This window comes from Podarcis gaigeae (assembly GCF_964106915.1).
Source record: "Podarcis gaigeae genome assembly, chromosome: 5".
NCBI classification, from domain to species: domain Eukaryota; kingdom Metazoa; phylum Chordata; class Lepidosauria; order Squamata; family Lacertidae; genus Podarcis; species Podarcis gaigeae.
The window spans coordinates 62,041,533-62,063,996 of NC_139681.1; the positions used below are offsets into that span (position 1 = coordinate 62,041,533).

Here is a 22,464-nt window from a genome sequence, read left to right on the forward strand (position 1 = left end):
ACAAAGCCAGACGCATGAGACGACATGGCCCAGGGTGCATTCTGAAAAGCCCGGGAGGTCATTTTGCACTCCTGGGCCTGAGACTCCACCCCCTTGGCTAGGAGATACAAGAAAGGGTAGACACAAGCTTTACTTACCCACAACCAGCTCCCGCACTTCTTTCCAGCGAATGTGGCTCCCTGTCTCATGCACCAGGGTGACGGTGATCCTCCTCTGGATACCCTGTCATCCACCATGCCCAAAGAGAAAGGAGGCAGCAGTTATGAGAACTTCAGCTAAGCAATGAGCAGCACTGGGTGGGTTTTGCCCTTTGCAAAAGGATATGTGCGTGAACAGGGGCAAAACTATTGGCCAAGAGAGGGAGAAGGACATGGCTCCTACAACAGGTCGCTTCTTATAAACTGGCCCTTAAATGAGGCAATCTACAGTGCTAGCCACATAGTTCCCACACCCTCTATTTGACAAGTGCTTTGCCAAGATAGGCAAATAATATATTTTGTTGCATATGTGCTGTTGTTTAACCTATAAGAAGAAAAGCAATAAAAATACTTTTTTAAAAAAAGAGGAGGCATTTTAAAGGAGGTAATCTGCAGTGCAGAGCACAGTTGAACCTCTCCCATTTCCTTTCCTGACAAAAGATTCTATGTACTGCTCAGCATGAAAAACAAATTTATGGCAAACCAGTAGAGTGAGAGCGTAAGGTGCAGCAGTGAGCAAGTGCTAACTCAGTCTCGTGGCTCCTACAAATGGAATGAAGAAGTTAACTGAGCTAGGAGCAAGGCCAGATAACAGTCCAATATCAGGACACAAAGTTCTAAAGCCAACAAGTTTGATTGCCAAGATGGGACACACACCTAATTAGCAAGAATTAGTTTTGCAAAAATGTGTAGCCTACGGGTGCACACTCCATTGGGGTTGGTGCACCTGTTCTCACCAGGGGAGGCATCACATGGTTCTGGGAGATAACGCCAGAACCTCCTGCTCCTCTGAATCCTATTTAGCCACCCCAGGCCATGGCTCTGAGCTCTCTCCAGTCTCTGGCAGCAGTTGAGATTCCTGTTTGACAGCAGAGAGCTTTTTTCCTAACTGTCTTAGCATCCCCACCCCATTCCATCTCATGCACCTCTTCATGTGTCTCCAGAGTCTGCCATTCCAGGTCTGTGCCCAAAGATGCTTAGTTAAACATGGCAGGAGGCTTGTATTTTTATCGGTGTTTCACTACCCACCTCCAGTAATTTTTGGATGTAGAACTGAACCTAACAAAAATATCATTACAGAAAAGAGCCAATGAGCTTGGGTATTTGGCCAGAAAATACCTGATGTAGAAGGAATGTTCCATGGCAGGGCATTCCTCCACGATGATCCACAACAGCAGGGATGTAGCTATAAAAGAAAGCTACAGTGAGACAGGATGTGGAATGTCAGCCCACAGCACCAAGTCCCCCAAACAGTGTAAGTGAAACACACTCTTAGAGATCCTTGCCTGTGTTGACCATGCTACCATGCCTGTATTTTTTGAACAAGTTCACTGAATATTGTATTTGCACCAAATGCATTCAGCCTGTATTATGGATGCCCTGAGCCCGCATCCCATCAAAGGCCCCACATTGCAGACAGGGACGATTGCTACAGAACACACCACAGTGGTCTCCACAACTTCAGGGTCTATGCTAGGTTTATTTGCACCAGTCTATCCTTTGCCTTGTGGGAGAAGGGCAAAAGCAGATAAGAAACAGGGAAACACACAGAGAGAAGCTTTCAGACTGCTTCACAGTCACTCAGCAGGAGGGCACGCAGGATTAAGGCAGCAAACTGCTCTTGATCCTGCACAGACCACACCCAGAAAAAAGGGTATGATCATACTGTGTGGCATGTAGGGATGGTGGGGAATTTTTGATGCAGTATGCATTTAAAGCTGAATCTATCAATTTTGCAATTTCTGAAACAATATGTGAACCAAAGCACAGCTAACCTTCAAAACCTGCATTTATCCAAATTTTGCAATGCAGTTCTCCCAAGCAATGTTTACAAAAATGTATACATTAAGGGAAGGGGGGCAGGGAAATGAAAATATTAGGAAAAAACACACATGCAAAAATGCATTATACTGTATTAAGGGAAACTGACTGCAAAAATGTGTATATTAGTCAAAACTGCATACAAAAATGTATTTCTTAGGAGAAATTTTCACTAAGATGTCAATGAATTTACATGAGGGTTATTTTGGTGGGAAGGAATTGCAAATTGCTGCAGAATGCAGAGAACTGAATTAAAGTTTGGAAAAATGAGAAACAGAGAGAACAAAAATTAAGATTCTTCTATCCATAGTGGCATAAGGATACTCAGTTCAATTATTTGTGATGTACAGTAATTATTTGTGATATACAGTAATATATACTCTTATCTCATTAGGCAACTATTCACCCACAGCTTGACTTTTACATACAGGTTTTGTATCCCAAATTCTCTGTGGAATGCTTTGCAAATATATAGCTTGTTTCTAACTTGCAGCCTTTGGATCAATCCAGTAGGGCTCTTCTTATGCATGTGCACAACTCAGCAAAATAAAGAATGAGAGAACTAAATGAGCATGTTCCTAAGAAGTCTCCTAAGTCATTCCTAAGACAAGTTTCAGGTAAGATGATCAAATTATGTCTCCTAGAAAAGAAAGCTATCCCCATCCCACTGATCCATTGACAAATACAGACACTTACTCGCCATTGGCCTCAAGCTCACAGATCTCAAAGAAAACCATCAGATCATACTTGCACTGGCAGGGGCCAATGCTGGGCCTTGTCATGGCACTCAATTTGGTTGCAGGCACTGCAAAGGGAAAAAAATGGAATTAGAGGCCAAAGATAAGGGCAAACAAGCCCTATCTTCTCAGATTGTAGACTGGCTTTACAACTTGGGCTTGTCCACATTGGAGTTTACAGTATGTATGCAGCTGTTTGCATTCCTATTTGATTTATGTAGTCCACATGGTGTTACCCTTAAAGAACACCAATCTCAATGCTTCCCCCCCCCCACACAAATTCAGGTTTACCTGAAATGGGGATGATCCAATATTATTTTTTTTGGGGGGGGGGGGGGAAATCAGGCTCCAAACAATCACACTTGGGATTTCAGAATATTTGTTTCAGGGTTTGGGTGTAGGTGGATCAATCATCATTTTCTGCTACTCCCCTTTTCACACCCGCTATTTTCTTAATGCTTTCATTTATTTTCATGCCCAACTATTTCTGAAGTACTCCTGAATGAAGGAGCATAGCCTTATCTATATTTTTTCTTTGAAACTCTCAAATTTGCACAAAATCACAATTAAACCGCATTAAAAACTTTATAGCATTTAATTGGCATAATAGAACCAACAAAGAAGAAGGTGGGGGCAAACACAAAAGGGAACTCCTATTGGTATGAACTGAAAATGCAGAGGTATAATTCAAATGGGGGGGGAGTGGGTTAACAGCTAAATAATGCTCAAATATGGACAAGCCCTACAGCACAGCAAGGGCAGGACAGTCAGTTCCACCAACACTTACTATCTAAAATTTAGAGAGAGTCAATGGTAAGATCCATTAATGTTTGAAGAAGGCTTTTGGACCCAGATATACAAAGAAGAAGATGGATGGGTCTCTGTAAGCAAATGCATAAGCACACACAAAACACATCTTTTCCTGCATTGAGATCAGCAGACCCACATATATGAAAACAAAGTCTTAGTTTGTTTTCATCAGCAATGCAGTCTCTCTGAATGACAAACAAGAAGGACTGGGCTTAAAGATTTTCATGAAAGACACAAGACACACAAAGAAAAGGGGATGGCTAATGCTCATGGCATTGTTAAGTGGTGTAAAAGAAGAACCGTGTAGGTAAATAAACATATTATTTATTAAGAGCTAGAGGCATTTCTTCTGGAGTGGATGTTTGGAAAATATTGTGGTTGGCTAGCATGCATATAGACAGCAATTCTGCATGCCTGAACTTTGAGACATCCTGAGGAGATCTATTGTACCATGTCCTAGGACTCCAAAAATCAATCCCATTAGGCATCTCAAGTGGAACTTTTCATTTCCCTCTACTTGTGTTCCTCACTGGTGAAATTGCAAATGTCTCAAGTTAGGTATTCTGTCTTTGCTCCCCCCCCCAATACTATTCTGTAAGGTGCTGTGTACAGTTATGGATTTATATGCATTTATATCCCTATCCTTAAGCATTTTCAAATCTATTGGGAGTGGCCAAACACTGAAGACAGGTATGGGGAACATGGAGTACAACAGCATCAGGACAGCCACAATTCCCATCAGCCCAAGCCAACATCATGGGAGTTGTATTCAAGCAACATCTGGAGGGCCACAGGTTTCCTCACCCCTTATTTAAGAGAGGAATGAATGGCCCAACACCATCACTGAATCCCCTGAGCTGCACTAACAGCCCATAAATAAATATAAGCACACAAGACACACAGCCCAGAAGAAAGAGGTAGCAGGAAATCACACAGAACACTGCACACAGCAGAATGGAATATCCCGTTGACTCAGGGATCAAAGTCATCCTGTGAGGGACTCACGTATGTTGTGGATTCATTCAAGACACTATACAAACTAAACTTGGGAACAGAAAACAATGCAATTACACTGCTTTATGGTGTCCCCTTTTTTCCTGTCCTTCTGAGTAGTGCATTGGTGCCTTTCTCAGGAGCCCTCCAAGTCAAGATCCCTGAGTCTGGGCCTTCCAAAGCTTTGTCCAGGGACCAACCAGGCTTCTGAGCCTTTTTCACAACACAGTTCCCAAGTAAGAGGGATGGTGTGGTGCTGGGATCCTCCCCCTCTCTGATGAGGAAAGAGGAGGCTGTGCTGGCAGCATACAACATGTGTCCAGAGAATGTTTCCAGGAGCTGGCCAGCAAGCACGTTGGGTATCAGACCCTTAATCATCAGGAGGGATCTCTCTTGTTCTTCACCAGGGAAACAGAGAGGCAAACAGAGAGCACAATACAATATGAAACAATTATGCACAGAAACATGATGCAGCCTAAATAAAATACATAAGCAGCTCATCCAGTGCTTGCAAACCCCTACAGCCTTAAAATGTAGTGTGCCATTCAGAACCACAATGTGGAAGACTGAGGAAGCCAGCCAAGCATTTATCATGTTAGACAGATACTCAGAAGTGGGGGTGAGAGATACTGGTGACAGTAATGCTGTAAGTGGATATCACCATGTTATCAACAAACCATCTATAGTGATAAACGAAAGGGATGGAGCAGGCCTAGACAGCTTGTACACCATACATTTAAAGCACATGGCTTCCTCCAAACCATCATGGGAACTGTAGTTTACCCCTCACAGAGCTACAATTTCCAGCACCCTTAACAAACTAAGGTCCTAGGAATATATTTTTTGGGGGGGAGGGGAGTGACTTTGTGCTTTAAGTGTACTCTAAATGTATGGTGTGTGCACAGCTCAAGTTTAGCCTCACTGCTAGAGAGAGCTGTGGAAAAGGCAAAAACTTAGAAACTTGCTGAAGATGTATATTCAATTGCTGGAACAACGCAGCATACAGCTTCTGAGCAAAAAAGAAGACCCCCCCCTCCACTTAAAATGGAGGGTATTCAATATGCCACAGCTATGGGGCATGCTCAGGTCACTTCACTGGCTCTGCTGAGAGACCTGCTCCATCACATTCTTTCATCCCTGGCAGCAGCCATTCCATGAGACTGCAGCTGCTTCTCCTATCCTTTTGCTTCCTACATTTCTATTTACAATCATGCTAAATGAAAAGCAATTTCTCTCCTACCTGGTTTGGATAATGGCATGACCCGAGGGAAATGACGCCGGGATGGTCTTAGGGGGCTGTAGAGAAAGAAACACTAATTTTAAAAAGGAACACAGGGAGAAGAAATTAGAATATATCAACGTAGGCCCAATAGGAATTTGTGCTTGGTCAAATAATAGGACCTGAACATGAGCTGATAGGGTACTAAGCAGTTGCTCCAACTCTTTACCCACCCGAGAATCAGAAGTTGCAACCAAGACTTCAGCATTGATTTGTCTTGTCCAGCTGAGTGTCAGACTTGTACTCTGACCAGACCAAGACTTTTTCAGCTCTAACAATGTAAATGTAACAGCAGCATCTGCCCTTATACATTTCCCTGGCTTGGATGATATACCTGAGCATGCTTTAGTTGTTCTAACATACAACAAACTGCAAGGCAGTTCTAAAAATGCACCATCGATCCTTACCACTGATCACATGAACCTGATCAAAATAAGGCCAATGAAAAGAGCTCCAATGTCCTTACTGCTACAGCCACAAGCTTTTCGTATTATAAAATGGACGTAATCTGGGCTAAGGTAGGGCAAACCCCAAAGCCAGTGAGAGATTAATTCTATGACAATGGCAGTTGTTGTGGAGGTGACACTTACCTGAGGACATCCTTGCAGAGAGGCGGGAAAGGATGCTGCTGATAGTGTCCAAATACCTCAAAGACAATTGGCTGGCTCTTGATATACTCAATGAAAGATTTGGTGACCTCCACTGCAATCTGAGAGACAGGAAAGAAAAGAAGAAAAGTCATTTGAAACAGAATATCTACAAGGTCCCATTCACTTGCAGGGACGCAGGTGGCGCTGTGGGTTAAAGCCTCAGCGCCTAGGACTTGCCGATCGAAAGGTCGGCGGTTCGAATCCCTGCGGCGGGGTGCGCTCCCGCTGCTCGGTCCCAGCGCCTGCCAACCTAGCAGTTCGAAAGCACCTCCGGGTGCAAGTAGATAAATAGGGACCGCTTACCAGCGGGAAGGTAAACGGCGTTTCCGTGTGCGGCTCTGGCTCGCCAGAGCAGCGATGTCACGCTGGCCACGTGACCCGGAAGTGTCTCCGGACAGCGCTGGCCCCTGGCCTCTTAAGTGAGATGGGCGCACAACCCCAGAGTCTGTCAAGACTGGCCCGTACGGGCAGGGGTACCTTTACCTTTACCTTACCCATTCACTTATTTATTTCAGCAAATTTTAGGGTTAACATTGGTTACATGGCAAATGAAAGGCACTCAGTGCGACTACTGCTACTACGAATATCCTTAGTAAAATTATAAACTAAAAGCGGTACTTGGGCACAAATTTTTATTACTTCATTTCACAGATTTATACATGAACTAGATGGCCATTGGTTGAATTCAGCAGGACTCTATTCCTGTTTTTATGTTAGGTTTGCCATAGACTGATCTGGCAAAGTCATGGCCTCTCAGTTCTCTAGCTGTGTGATGGTAATGATGTTGACTTATGAGGGTGAACACAATAAAGATTGCAAAGCACGTTGCAAATTCCAAGTGTTTATACCAATGATAAAAAGAAGCAGCAGCAAGTACAGCATGCGACACAGGGCATGATGTGCTGGTGCAATGGTTGTGCCTCATCTTGAATACTTGTTTGCTGTTGCAGCACATAGAAGTATGCAATACAGATTATAGTTAACAAGCTATAATATGCCTATAATACAGCTTTCAAATTGAATGGCAATCATTGTTATTGATGGCTTTTTTTCATCCAGAAGGAGGTCACCAATTATGCACAAAATGAACAGCTTGCTTCATTCTTCGTATAAGAACGGCACCCTGAATCCAGAACAATGTATTTTTTCATATCCTTGTTAATCAGGCTGTTTCAAGTACTGTTGCCTGACATTAAAGGTGTCACCATTAATACCATCTCTATGGCAATCACAAATCTGCTCTACCAGAGGCTATTTCCACCCTGGATGCAGGCGCTGCCCATGGAGTTGTCAAAATGAAGCCTTCTCAGATTCTATACTTACATTTTGTACATGATAGAAGCCAAGAGGTGGGCCTCGCCCAGTGTTCTTCAAGGGTTCTGTGGAGAAGGCCTCGTCATGGCGGTGGATAAAGCTGTGAAGAAATACAAGTTTTATTGTTGTTGTTGTTAAATATATTTATCACAGGTATGTTCCATAGTTGCATATTGCTACACAGTCAGAAACCATTAAACACTAGCTCAGTTGAGGTCTCATGGTCACCACTGAGGCTGCCTATACTTTGAGTTCCTGTTGGGGGCACTCACATACTGAAAGGCCAGTAGGACAAGGACCTGAGGGGGGATAATCCTCAAAGGGTTCCTCACTCTATCATGCAGGGATCCCTCATAGTTATTTGCTGTCGTCCTCTTCTCCTGTAATAATTAATGGCTTCCACCAAATGAAGGTCTGATATCTTTACTCTAACCTTCATCCTTTAGCCTTTTAAATGCTAAAACGTTTTGGCTGTCAGGAATCAACTTCTGTCAATCTAGGTTCTCCCATCTGAAAAGAATGGGATAGCCACCGAAGGGCAAAGGGTGGAGAAACTACAATCTCCTAAGGTTATCTGAAATGGGTAAAGGGCAAATAGAGAAGGAAAGACTGTAACTCACTTAAACTGGCAGAAGATGTCTGCATATTCTGCTGAGATGCTAGATGCCTGCAAAACTGTCACTCTGAAAGTGAAGATGCTGCCCAGCTTCAGGTGCTCAAGGGCTGCCTCTAAAGGCCCATCCACCACAGACTTCTCTGAACTGTCCAGGAGAAGATCCTCAGGGGTGGCTGGAGAAATAGAATATTAAAGTTATAAAGGACATTTCCTCATTGGTATAAAGCAGATGCTTCCTCATATCCTAAATGTTGCACACATCAAAGTGAGAGCAGAAGAAGGCGTCCTGGACACTGGAAGGAAAAAGCTTGCTTGTCCCATTGGCGGACTTTCTTGTACAAAATAGCACGGTGGGCACAACAGCTGAATTCTATGGCTTTGCCAGGTAGCGTTGGAATGACTCCTGCCTGAAACCCTGGAGAGCAGCTGCCAGCCAGTGTTTACAATATTGGGCTAGATGGCCAAAGATCTGACTTGGTAGAAAGCAGCCTCCTAGGTTCCTAATTCTCACAAGTGGAACTTTCAGTAACATGCTGTAGTGTCTCATCATCTCCTAGTAGGAGCATTCCTGTCCATGTTTCCTGCTATCTGGCTAACTTTCCTCCAGGATAGCAAAAGCTGTAACAAGCTCAGTCAGAGCACTCTACTCTCTCACACCAGTTCTCTGTTTACTTTTCCTGCTGGAACCTAATATTCTGAAGTTATTGAGCATACTAAGTCCTCATTGGACTCTTTGGAAAAAAAGGTTGTCTCTTTGTGTGTGTTTTTTTAAAAATGTACTTCTGTTAACATGAGGGTTTCCCTTAAAATGCTGATACCTCCCTATTGTTTCTCAGTAGCCTAGTTGGGCTCTGTGTTTGTCAGCATGCACCATTAGTGCATTAGTGTTAGTGGGAGTGATGCCAGGAAAAAGCATATCAAACATAACAGAAACATAGCCACACAATACAATGTTTTTCCTCTCTCAGTCAGTACACACACTAGGTTTTGCTTCCAGACAACCTGTTTACTGTGCATTCATACTGATTTGTTTGGACAAAGTCTGCAAGGTTAGACCACACTGACTGTTTATTGAGCATTTATTCTGAGTGATACCGTGTAGTGTCAAGCAAATGTTATCCCACACTTTCCATGCATTTTCAGTCACTTTCCTCGCAAAAAGTCAGATTCCGAGGGGAAGCGGGTTTGTTGAGCAAGAGTGCCAAATGAACTTTAATTGTGCAACCTGAATGTCCTGGCATGTGACTGAATCCCACCCCAAAATAGCAATGGTCTGGAAGTGTCCTGGAAGCCTTATCTTTTTAAAAAACATTCTTCTTCTTTTTAAATCTCATTTGCTTCACTGTTTTCAACCACAAGAAAATATAGAGTGGATGCTGATGTAGCTTTCCAATGCTCTTTATGAGGAGCTCCAAAAAGGGGCTCAAATCTTTGGCTTTTGCAGCTATGCACACAGTTCCTCAACCCCTTTCTGACCTAAAAAAAACCCCTTCACCTGCACAGGTGTTGTTGTTGACTTCATCTGCAGATGGTCCTATGTCAGTTACTTGTCCCTGTCCCTCTACGATACGCAGCTCCTCCTGTGAAGTTCCAGAGCGGGACATTCCCACCACAGGACAGGACTCAGACTGGAACTATAAGGAAACAAAGGATAGGAAAAGAATACAAGATAAATGTATGATGGTTCTGAGTGGTGTCATTAGGTTTCCCTTGCAGTGGTGTATTTTGCTGTTCTCCTTTTAAAAATGTGAGGTTAGGGAAATGCAAAGTCAAGCTCAAGATGCAAGTGAAACCAGTTGATCTAAGAAGAGAGGAACTCCTGGGCTATGAAGTTCCATTATTAAATAACTTAAAAGAGTTCAGTAAGATGAGAACATATAGACTAACTTATCTCTTCTCAGCTACTAGAATTTTATAAGCAAGAGAATAAACAGCCATAGTGCCATCTATTAAAAATGGCAGAACAAAATATGAGATTATACATCAATTGCCAAATTAACTTATTATATTATATTTAAGGATCAAACCTATAGGCAGGATATTTTCTTGTCTAAATTGATTAAGTTTGTAGAGAACTGTAGTTAATTGTAGGAGATGTTAATTCACAATGTTTTGAAATTTAGCAGTGCTGTTGGAGTTTCTTCTGTCCCTTATATTGTGTCTCTCCTTTTGTTCTCTGTTTTTTTTATCATACTGTATTCTCTTATTCAGACAAGGTAGAAATAAAATATAAATATGATCAAGGAAGAGAGAGAGGAAAAAACTTGTACAGAGCTTTATATTTATCAATAATAATCTGATATAGTATTTGCTGCTAAATAGCAAACATTTCATAGAATCTGGGCTGAAATCTAAGACTTCAGAGGTCGCTAATGTTTCCATGTCACTCAGAAAAAACAAACCAGCCTGCTCTGTTTTCCATATGTTAATATATGTAAATTCATGTAAATTTAGGCCATCTTTTGCTTAGCTTTGGGTATAAATTACAAAGGACAGCAGGTATGGCATACAATTGAGCAGGGTAGTTTAAAACAGAAGAGACAACAAGCTTTGTTGTAACTCAGACTCTAAGTAGTCTCTAGAGACCAACATTACTTTGCCACACTACTGAGCCCTCTGAAACATCTGAATCTGCACAGCAAATTGGTTAATTAATAACCATTTATAACCAGTTAGGTTTGGGACCAAGTGCTGAGTGTGATCAACGATCTGGCATGATGCTCAGCTAGTTCTGTCTTTCATAGCATACCTTTTCAAAGTGCTGATCATCAAAGGAAATTTTGGCTGTTCCAGATTGCCGCACTCCTGAGCCATAATCTGGTGCTTCTTCATCAGCTGGAAACAGGAAGGCATCAAGAGGTTATAGTAAGGAAAGAGAAGCTCAGACTCCCCAACAGATTGAGAGCCATAGCCAGGAACTCTTAAGCTGCAGTCCTATGTCCACTTCCTCATTGGACTCAGTGGGATTCCCTTCTCAGTAGAAATGCCTAGGATTGCACTTCTGCTCACTTATCTTTTCACATTTATATTTTCTTATGAGTACACATTTATCCCACCTTTCCTACAAGCATCTCAAGAGGGCATGCAAGGTTCTCCCCCTCACATTAAATCCTCACAGTAATCCTGCGAGGTGCGTTCGGCTGAGAGACAATGGATAGCCCAAAGTCACCCAGTGAACTTCATGGCTGAGGGGGGATTTGAACCTGGGTCTCCCCATTCCTAGCACAACACTCTAATCCACAAGAAAGCGCTAGGGAACTGTACAGGGCAAATACAGTCAGCCACCAAGTGTGGTTGCATTTGGACTGGCATCACTCCACGTTTATTTTTGCATGTGGTAAATTTCTTCTATGAATACCATTATCCAGCCACACTGTGAGGAAAAGAATATAAAAAGTGGGGATGGTTGGTTGTCTGGATGCACCTTGAATCATCCAAATGAATAAGGAAAGGTACCACTGGAAGTCAAACAGTAGATGGTCTAAGTTTCACTACATCAAGGAAGAGCAAATGCCTCTGCTAAAATTAAGCATGATGCTGAAAAATGTGGAAACAGAAAGCATCAATTAATCCATCTCTTTGCCATCAAAGTTACAATCTTTTGACCAAGCTGCTCTGTCCTTATTTTAGCCCAGCACAACTGTGACTGCACCTCCAGAGAAATGCAGTTGGCTTATAAGGCATTGCATTTTATTTCATTGACCGATGGCTCCCTGTGAAATTTTGCAGGATATGCTTAAATTGCTCTTTCCTTGTATGACAGAGACATGGGGTTGTGCATTTCTCCGTACGATGCTTTGAAATACACATGTTATGTAAACATTTAATTTAAAATATTTTATAGAGTAATAACAAACACCCAGTCTATACATGAACGGGATGCAGAGAAGGCACACCTACACAGTCCAGGAACAGTCTTTTGGGCATAGAACAACTATTTAAAACACAGAGTCACTTCTGTTATAGTTGCAAAGGTGTAGATGGCTATGTATGAATTCAGTAAAATCAGTATATGCAGTAATATGACAGCATGAGCTGTGACATGCTGCAATGCAGAATAACCCTAGAAATCTTTGAAACAATGTGCCTATGTTTGTACTAATTATAGATAGAGATAGGATATACATTCATTCCTATAGATCAAGGTGAACCCAACTGGTGCAGAAATACAATGGACACTGAGGATTCATACCAGTGATTTCTGCACTTGAAAAACAGCATATGTAGCAGCAGTTCCCCACTCCCCCATATTTTTTGATGTTAACCATACTGCATGTCTGGGCTATGCATGGAAGAAGCTCACAGCATACTAGCTTGGGATATTACACTGCCCTGGTGTAATAACTAAGGTATATAAGGTAGGGATAGGCAATTGGATGGACTCAACCTGGTCCCTAGAAGCTTCTCAATTGGCCTGAATTCCAGGGACCTGTGTTATTATGTATCACCTACAAAGGCTGAAACACAGGGCTGCTGTATATTCTTCACTTGATGGCTGCATGTGTATGCTTCACTGGATGACTGCAACTAGAAGTGGTGAGCTGTACCTATTTCTTGTTCTATCAGAAAACAGGATCTTCAATCATTTTTAAGTCCACCTTCTATTAATCACTGTGATTAATTAATTGCTACTGCTCAGCTTTAAGGGAGTTTGACTGGATGATCATATATTTACACCTTATGAAATTCTGCACACTATCTTGGAAGGGCAATCATTGCCTCCAATGCAGTTTATAAAATCATATAAAAATAAAACAATATAAATGTGTGAAGAAGGCATTAGAGATCAAGTACCACAAAAAAAAACTTATACATCATCTCAAATAAAATGCTCTTCAGTGGAGTCAGTTCACACATTCAGTTGTAACCCTTCAAATGCTGCCTAATCAAATTATGTATGAACTGGTCTTTGGTCAAAGGACTTGCCTTACCCACGGTGAATAGCAACAGGTGATTTGGCAGAGCCCTCCCCTTAGTACTAAACACTATGTACCTTAGTTAATAATTCCAACAAAAGGCAAAGGGCTCTTCTGCTCTCAAGCCCTTGTTAAAAATGAGCTGCTTGCCAGGAGAAGAGGGAATGGCTGTATAAATGCAAGTGCCTAGAACAGGCAAGTCCTCTAGCCTGATGCCCTCCAGATGTTTTGGGCTACAATTCACATCAGCCCCAGCCAGCATGGCCAATGGTCAAGGATGATGGGAGCTGTAGCCTAAAAGATCTGGAGAGCACCAGGTTGGAGATGGCCAGCCTCAGCTGTCCCTCCTTCTCCATCTCCAGCCACCTCTTACCTGAGATGGCCTGAACAGCCACGCGCAGGAACCCTTTCACTTCCCCCTTCTCGCTGACAATGGCAACACGGTGCACCAGAGGTACAGGATACAGCAAGTTGCTGAGATACACAAAGGCTCTGGAAAGAAAAGTGACATAGGAGAGTGGTCACTGCGCCTCACGCACGAGCTTCTCCAAACATACTCCATAGCCGATGGTAGCTGGGACCACAGTTCACCGCTCACATCACAACATGGTGCTGCAAAGCAAAACTAAAGAAAGGCAGCCATGGCCAGCCGGACAGAGAGGGGGAATTCAGCGTGCTTAGAACAGAGTTCCTGTGCTGAGCAGTGAAGCGAAAGTGTAGTGAGTTAGTGAGCGCTAGCATAGCGTACCTCTCGTTCTGTCATCTCCCATGGCTGAAGGGAGGGGAGGGGGCGGTGCTGGTGCAAGAAGGAAACTAGGAAAAGGACCTCTGGCAGGAGAGACTAGACAACTAGTACCCTGGGTGCTGTAATTCGTCCAAGGTCCTGCTGCTGAGTAACAGTGGGGCAAAGGGGACAGAAAAGAGGACAAGCAAAGACAAAGAGGATTAGAGGTTTAAGGCAGGGAAAGCAGAGGGGTGGGGAAGAAAAGGGAAGGAAGGGAAGGAGATAGGTTCCTTCTAGAGAGGAAAAACTCCCCAGGACTTGAGAGACACAAATTGTGCTGAATTTTAGGCCTGCTTCAAAGGAGCTGTCAACTAATCAGAGTTCCTTCGTGGAAAGGAAACATGCCTTTAAAGCAGGGGAAGGAGACCTGTGGTATTCCAAGTGTTCTTGGGTTCCCATCAGCCCCTGGTAGCACAGTCAATGGTCAGTGATGGCAAGCAATTGGAATCCAGCAGTATCTGGAAGACTACAACCTTCCCACCTGTCATAAAGAGTATAATATGCTGCAGCCAGCTTCATTCCACCCACTAATCTTAGGGCACAGATGGTTCCCCAAGTACCTGTCTTCCTTGTAATAAACCCATGAACTGGGTGGGGCAGTATCCAATATCCTTGATATAAATAGAACCCCACCTTCCCCTCTCTTCCTGTCTCTACACACACACACTTACTTTGCTTGGGTTATTTCAGTTCGGAGAAGACATTTAATAAAAATTATAATCTATGGGGGATATTGAATCTTTGACATGAACCTGTGTAGCCTATGCTTAAATATTTACAGTGAAAGTTGTTTTTTGGGAAGGGGAGTTTACTGCTGCTGCTGTACTGTTGCAACCAATGGCTGCTACCCAGGGTCATTATGGTCAAGTTGGAGGTAGTACTCAGTGTGAGATGCATGGAGCCAGATACCTGTGTCCCCTAGTGAGCTCTATTTCTCCGCAACATCTGAATTGGGAGAGGCTATGCAGGCCCTAGATTAATGACTGGACTCAGTGGTGGGGTCAATACACTGAGCTTGAATCTGGGCAAGATAAAGGCTCTATGGGTGTGGTTCTGGAAAAGTGGTCAATTACCTGCACTGGAAGGGGTTCTACTCCCTCTAAAGCAGTGGTGGCTAAACTTGGCCCTCCAGCTGTTTTGGAACTACAGTTCCCATCACCCCTGACCACTGGTCCTTTTAGCTAGGGATGATGGGAGTTGTAGTCCAAAAACAGCTGGAGGGCAAAGTTTGGCCACCACTGCTCTAAAGGAACAGGTTCATAGTCAGGGGGTGCTCTTGGACCTAGCTAGCATTATCATTGGAGGCACAAGTGTCTTCAGTGGCCAGGAGTACCTACACCTGCTTTGGCTGGTAAGACAGCTTTGGTTGTTCCTGGACCGTAATAGCTTACACACAGTAGATCATGCACTGTTAGTGTCAGTACCTGATTGCTGCAACATGCTTTATGCAGGGCTACCCCTGGGTTGGGTCTGGAAACTTTAGCTGGCACAGCATGTCAAATTCCTGGCAGGAGGGACTTTCCAACAGCATGTAACACCTGTGTTGCAGGAATTGCACTGGCTGTCTGTATGCTGTCAGGTCAGCTTTATAATGTTAGTCCTAGTGAACAAAGCTCTAAACAATGTGGGACCAGGGTACTTACTCCCTATAGGTTGGCTAGAGCCGCTAGAAATTATCACTGAGATTGTCATAGGCTGAGCTTTTAGATGTGCCTTATTACCCATACTCAAATCCCTCTTTACTGAGAAAGGAGCACTCAGTGCAATAGCCCTTGCATTATGGAAGATCTCCCCAGCAGATGTGAGGCAGATATTATTATTATTTCAGCAAACATTCCAGTAATGTTAATTTTTATCTGATCACTTTTGCAATAATAGCAATATATGTTTATTTACATTGAATTTCATGTTGGTTTTAGTTTAGGCCAGTGTTCCCACCTGTGACAATAACATTGAACCTTGTTTCTGTCTTCTCTGATATTACCTATCCCTCCCAGTTACGTGTCTTCTTAAAGTTTGACAAGCATCCCTCAATGCCCTCATCCAAGTCTTTTCTAAAGCTTTTAAGCAGCACAGGACCTAGGACACAGTCCTCTGGCACTCCACTCCAAACTTCAGGTTTATGCTGAGCCATTAGTATTGTAAGCATTTGTTGGGTACAATTGCTCAACCAACTATGAATTCACTTAGCAGCAGTATCATATCACTCAACCAACATTTTCTCATCTTGTCAACAAGATAAAATAGGAGACCTTTTCAAATTCTTTGCTGAAATTAAGATATATTGTCTTTGTTGTTCCCATGATCTACCAGACTAATAACTTTATTAAATAAACACATATTAAGAGATTAAGAAAGAACCCATCCAAGATTAGAAATTTATAAACAACCTTACAGTATTTATATTATTATAATAGTATACAATATGTTGTATTACTATAATTGTACACGTCATGGGAATCAATAGGAAGTAACTAGTTAAAGGACTGGGGGCTGGTCACATTAACAGAAAGAAGGAATAAGTCCCACTGAGCCAGATGATACATGTCTCGGAACTTGTTGGTAGGGAATGATGGGCATTCTGGCATTGATTTGGGGTATATTAAGTCTCATATTTGATTCACTTCCCATCTAACTGTGAAAGATAAATGCACCGGCCTCAATCTGGAAGCAATTCCATTCTCTTGGTGGCATGACTAGTAATGTCACCAATAAACGTGTTGGCATTTCTTCAACCAACATATATCATAGATGAACTTCAACAACTACATCCATAAATTTGTCAAGAAGGTTGCCAACACTGATAAACCTTTTAAACTGCTACTGAATTTTTGCTCTGCATTTTTTTTAACATAGGAAAGACATACATATGCACCAGGAACTAACATCAGGGATGCTTTCCCCTTGGTCTTAGCAAAATAATCAAAATTGAAATATATCTATACTGCAATCAGGCTTTTAACTATGAAAATGCTTTCCGCTAACATATGCGACAATTGTCATTGTTTCAAGCCATTCTCCTAAATCTGTGCTCATAAGAATAGTTTAAAAATGATCATATTACATCAGAATCAGTTTATAGTGTGACTCTCTGGGAAATGTGTGGATGAGCATGGTCCTTAATATTTTGAAAAGTTCCTCTGCAGATTAACACTTTAACTTTAAATCTTGTGAACAAGTGACAGCTCACCTAATACTCACAAATAGGGGTCTGTGCTTGGAAGGAAGAACTGTTAAAAAGAAACCAGAAATTGCTTTCTTTAGACAAGAGAAATGACCAGTGTAATCTAAGTATGGACTTATTCTGCACAGCTCACATCCTTGATAAAATAGGTAATTATTTAATAGGAGTAGCCAACAAGGTGCCCTTGAAATGCTGCTAGACTGCAACTACTATTACCACTAACCATTGGCTATGCTGGCTGGAGGGCATCATGTTGGAAGTGGCTGCCAGTGAGTGGAGAAAAAGACGGCAACAACTAGACTATAAAATTTATTATTATTATTATTATTAGACTTGTTTTAAGTTGGTTGAGTCACTGAAAAAAAGGACACAGCTGAATTTATCTGGGACATTCAGAATATGAATCCTACTGGCCTCAAGCCATTATTTATTTCACCTTCTCCTTTCTGTTTATCTCTCCTTCATCCCCAAATTCTGAACTCTTAGGAACAGCATAGCATAGAATAGCATTATCCTGTAGCATTATGAATCTTACTAAGAAGAAAGTATCAGTTTATTCTTTGCTTTCTGTTTGAAGAGAAAGCAACAACAGCTGTATTTGAGTTGGGGTTTTTAGTTTGATTGATTTTACACAAGAGGCAAGTTTCCATGTATCCTTCCAGACAGCATCAATCAAGCAGCAGTAAATGGGCCTGCCCATAACATGGTTAAGAAATGCCTAGAGCTGGGGTTGGGAACTTCATCTGGCAGGTGGGTTGGTCACCTGTCAATCACCTGATGTCAGGTGACTTTTTTGCCTTGCACATGTATTGCACAGTGCATTGAAAAGCACTTGGTAAGACCCAGTAATCAAAATTCCAGGTCTTGAGAAGTCCCTTTCAAAGTGCTGTTTTGTACAGAGCAGCACTACCCAAATGGGATGGCCTGGTGGACTGAATCAGGCCTATGGGCCAGAGATTCACCACACCTGGCCTAGAGAAAATCAGTGTACCCACAAACTTCCTTGGAACTGCAAATCTCCTTGATGCTCAAAACCCATGGGCAGATATTCTGAAAGAATGCAGATAACATCACCTTCTCAAATCTAGTCTCTCTTTTATTCAGCATAATCTTCATCTTCTTCATATGAGGTCTGGAATGTCCTGTTTTGAAATTGGATGGCTAAGAGGAAGCAGGAGGCATACATCTGTTGAAGTGCTGTTATGGTCACAGCCAACAAGGGCCCATTATGAAACAGGCCTGAAACCCAGAAGAATGAAGGAACTGGCAAACTGGAGAGGTGGAGAGGCAGAAGCAGTAAGAAGAGAAAGGGGTCAAGTCAGGGACGTTGGGAGGAGACAAAGAGGTAGAGGGATTGATAAAGGAAGGCTGAAAGAGGCTGTGTGTCATTAAAAGAATAGAGTAGGATAGAGGCACTAACCACAAGATTGGTGAGGTGCAAAGATGGCATGCTCAGACCAAAGAAAAGCCTTTCAAAAGGAAGACAAAAGTGAAATAACCCCCAATTTTGCTAAAGCTTTGGAGATAGAGCCAGCAGCTAAAAAAATAATAATAATAAGGAAAAAGAAAAAAAAATCAAAGACAAAGATCCAATCAAAGCACACTTCATGAGAAATGTGAACGGCACAGCTGCTGCATGGGGGGAGTCAATTTTGTCTGACTCAAAAGACCCCCCAAGAACAGTTCACAGGATTGGGGGAGAGGGTGTTCCCTCATTGAGCTATTTGGTAGTTTGGCCTGTTTGTTGATTTAAAATCTCAAATCCCCCAGAAAAAAAGGAAGAAGCCAGCTCTTTCGGTCTGAGACTGCAGGACTCTTCCCCAATCTCCCTCTCTGGCTTTTCTAGGCCCTTTTCCTCCCTTGCTGGCTCCCATTTTCCTGACTCCTACTTAAAAGTGAGGAAACTAAAGCTTAGGACCTCTTGCCCAAATATCAAGGAAAGATCCTTATGTTAATACAAAGTTAAATTAATCCTAGTATAAAGTGAGCAGCTTCTGAGGTACAGGTTTATGAATGTGGGCCCATGAAGGGCAGGGCTTTGAAGGTAAAATGTTGAATATTTGGTTCTGCCTGAGCAAAACAGACAAGGATATTGCAAGGACCCCAGTAGGATCCTGCCCCCTCATTTGTACAGAGTATGCATCCATTGCCAGAACATGGTTGCTTTTCTGCCTTTGTGAGAAAATTGAATAGTGTGATGAAGAATCGTATCTTTCTTAACAGCAAACTCAATTTGCAGTCCCAAAGGCACAAGGATGAAGCCTTTCACTGCCAAATAAGGAAATTAAAACTAACCATGTTTGCTTTCAATGAATAATTTCTCTCCAGTGCTTTTCTCTGCCAAATTGTAATGTAGCAGAAATAGCTTCACTCACTTACTAGGTGGGACAACAAATGGCACTGGTTGGTAGGGTCATCCCAAATCATTATGGTGAAGGACAAGATGGCATCCTACTCCAGTTCAGCTGAATCTTACTTGAAGACTGGTAATGGGACAGAGTCCTCCAGAAGAGGCTACATGGCATACACAGCTCTGTCCTTCAGCACCTGCTGCCTGAGGTAGCTGCTTCACTCTGCCTACTGGCAGGGCTGGCACTGCTGGGTGGCCATACAAAAGCAATTGTACTTTCAAGCATATTCCAGAATTCGTTCCCAGAACTTTATTCACTACCCACTGCTCCTGTGTGCTGAAATCCTAGTTTCTATCCTTTGTCAAAGTTAAATACCCCAAATGCCAGTCTTCAGCATTTGCTGAGCAATGCAAACAAGATATGTTTGCCTAGTTTCTTAATGCTTTCAGTATTTATTTCCTGTTTCTATATTCTAGTCCAATCAACTATCCTTCTCTCTGGAATGATGCCCTAGCGTTCCTTTATTCTAGAGCTAAATCTTAGTTCCCTCCATGTCTCCTAGATCAGAATTATCAGGGAACTGCATTAAATGCACACTCCTCACACCATACTGTACAGGAGCAGACAATGAAACTAGATTATCCTCCTGTTTTTGAGACCATAGGTATAAAATACTTTTTTTAAAAAAACAGTCTTGAGAGAAGGCGCATAACTGCAGAAGCTTTAGCTCTGCAGGCAGGTTCTGGATATTCACGTCTAAGTTGTTGCCTCTCCAGAAGCCATCCCCTCATTTGTCTTCCTGCCAGTTTTCTCACAGTATATCTGATTCCTCCTTAGGTATGCTCAGACCCTTGCTTTTTTGTTTTGTTGGTTTTGCCCCCTCATTTCTGGAACTTGTTAGAGAGCTCACCTGTCCCTGAGTGCCTTAACATGGGAACAATGTCCGAAAGCAGGTCTCTTATGCGAAAGAGCTAGTTCCTTCCCAGCATGCTCTCCTAAGACCTCACCAACCTTCCTACTAAACTGAACAGGGGGGAGCGGTCGTAAAATGGATCCTGGCCATCATACAGCGGGTACTCCGGAAAGATGTCTTCCTCCAGGTCATCCTCCTCCTCCTCCTTCCCCACGTGCTGCTCGTCAGCAGGCTCGGTGATGTCGGAGTCAGGGTTCGAGAAGGTGGGGGAGGGGGTGAGATCAGCCATGCGCTCGCTCATGCATGTGTTGAAAATAGGAGAGCTGTTGCAGCCAGAGATATCTGAACTAAGGTTAGTACAACAAGATAGGAGACAGGTTAACACCAGCTATTCCAAACACACAGAGAGAGACTAGGCTTGCTCTGCCTTTTCTTTTAGACCAAGCAGCAGTGTTAATAAGGAGGAGGGAAAGGAATGGAAAACCTCCCAGGCCAGATACATCTAACAGAGGAGCCACCAATGCCATCAGCTAAAAATGGTGAAGACCCAATAAATTTGATGCAAATTCCTCCAACGGTTCTCACCAAAACAACTATGGAGCTTGATAAGGTTCTTCTGACTCATTGGTATGGAAAGAAATTCCATTGTGAATCCTGACAATGGAATATATCATGCCTCAGATGTACCCAGATTTATTAAAATTCAATGGGAAACCCTTTCTGCCTGGCCCCCAACAATTCCCAGCTGGTGGCATCACATTTGTTTCTAACAGTTGCATGGGAAGCACATGATAACACACATTATATACTGGGCAGTATATAGGCAGATACACTCCAAATGACACACACAAATGTACAAATCCTACAGCAGGGTTTCTTAGCTGCGTTCCATCCTACAAGCTATTTTTTCTTCAGGTACAAGATCATATTACCTCCCCACAGCCAGCCAGAAGGATCTTCTGCATGGTAATACTGTACAGGTGGGTGGCCACAGTCCTCCATGGCATCTATTTGTAATGGTTCCGACCAATTCAGAGGTCACAATCTGCAAGCAGGGAATCCTGCTTGAAGGGCTACAATTTAAGACTTTAGAAGCTAAGATGGTCCATCCTGGGTCATGGAAAGACCAGGCTTTAAAAGCCTCTTTTGACCTTGCTGTAGGAAATTTCAGCCATCAGTGATGGTTTTGAGAAAGAGAACATAACTTTGGACACCATGCACTGGACATCATGCGTAGCTTTGTGAAAGGGCCGTGTTAGCATATATGTGCGTGCATGTGCAGCTCACAGTAAAAGAGCTTCTGCACCGATATAAATGGGAAGACAACCCACTCCAGTACATAAATCTGGAGAGCAGAAAGCGATCCCTACAAAAAGGGCGAGATGCTGTGCAATTATCTTGTTGTGTGATCTAATCTCTACCCAACTGTGGAAGGAATGCTTGTGTAGCACAACATCAGTTCTTGGGCCATGTCCTTCCTTGGGTCTCTTCAGTTTGGCATGATATTTTGACAGATCAAAGCTCTCACCTGCCAACCAGCCTGAACCAAGGGAAGCGATCATAAAAGGGGTCTCCGCCTGTCACCACATTGTCACAGTCTTCTATAACACTAGAGGGCACTTCAGCCGCCCGGTCATACATCTCCCGCATCAGGTCCAACCTCTGCCTGCAATGGCAGAGAAAACAAATTAACTCACACAATGGTGGCTGAGTAAGGAATTCTCCACTGGGCTACTTGCACCTAAACCATTATCTTACCTCTGTGCCCTCAAAAGCTGGTGCTGAAACCTGCTCTGCTCACTAGAGGCACATTAATACATAGGAGAAATTCCCATCTCTCTTGGGACTGGCAAATAAAAAATGCTTCTCAAACAATAGTGGGAGCCTGTTTATCCTGAA

General features: G+C 42.8%; 1 protein-coding gene across 20 annotated transcripts in view; it reads right to left on the reverse strand.

Moving 5' to 3' along the window:
• The window catches only part of KIF1A (kinesin family member 1A), a 111,688-nt gene that overhangs the window by 27,497 nt on the left and 61,727 nt on the right, over window positions 1–22,464 (reverse strand). For 9 of the 20 annotated variants that reach the window (XM_083741766.1, XM_083741749.1, XM_083741748.1 and 6 more), the window contains 11 exons: window positions 22,094–22,231; window positions 13,707–13,825; window positions 11,167–11,252; window positions 9,913–10,051; window positions 8,422–8,590; window positions 7,811–7,901; window positions 6,428–6,546; window positions 5,799–5,854; window positions 2,715–2,823; window positions 1,317–1,383; window positions 138–222 (listed from right to left, as the gene is read on the reverse strand). In XM_083741766.1, coding sequence (XP_083597892.1) covers window positions 138–222; window positions 1,317–1,383; window positions 2,715–2,823; window positions 5,799–5,854; window positions 6,428–6,546; window positions 7,811–7,901; window positions 8,422–8,590; window positions 9,913–10,051; window positions 11,167–11,252; window positions 13,707–13,825; window positions 22,094–22,231 — 1,178 coding nt within the window. Of the gene's footprint in view, window positions 1–137; window positions 223–1,316; window positions 1,384–2,714; window positions 2,824–5,798; window positions 5,855–6,427; window positions 6,547–7,810; window positions 7,902–8,421; window positions 8,591–9,912; window positions 10,052–11,166; window positions 11,253–13,706; window positions 13,826–20,663; window positions 20,913–22,093; window positions 22,232–22,464 lie in introns of all 20 variants that reach the window. The other 11 variants (XM_083741764.1, XM_083741761.1, XM_083741758.1 and 8 more) reach the window with 2 other exon arrangements.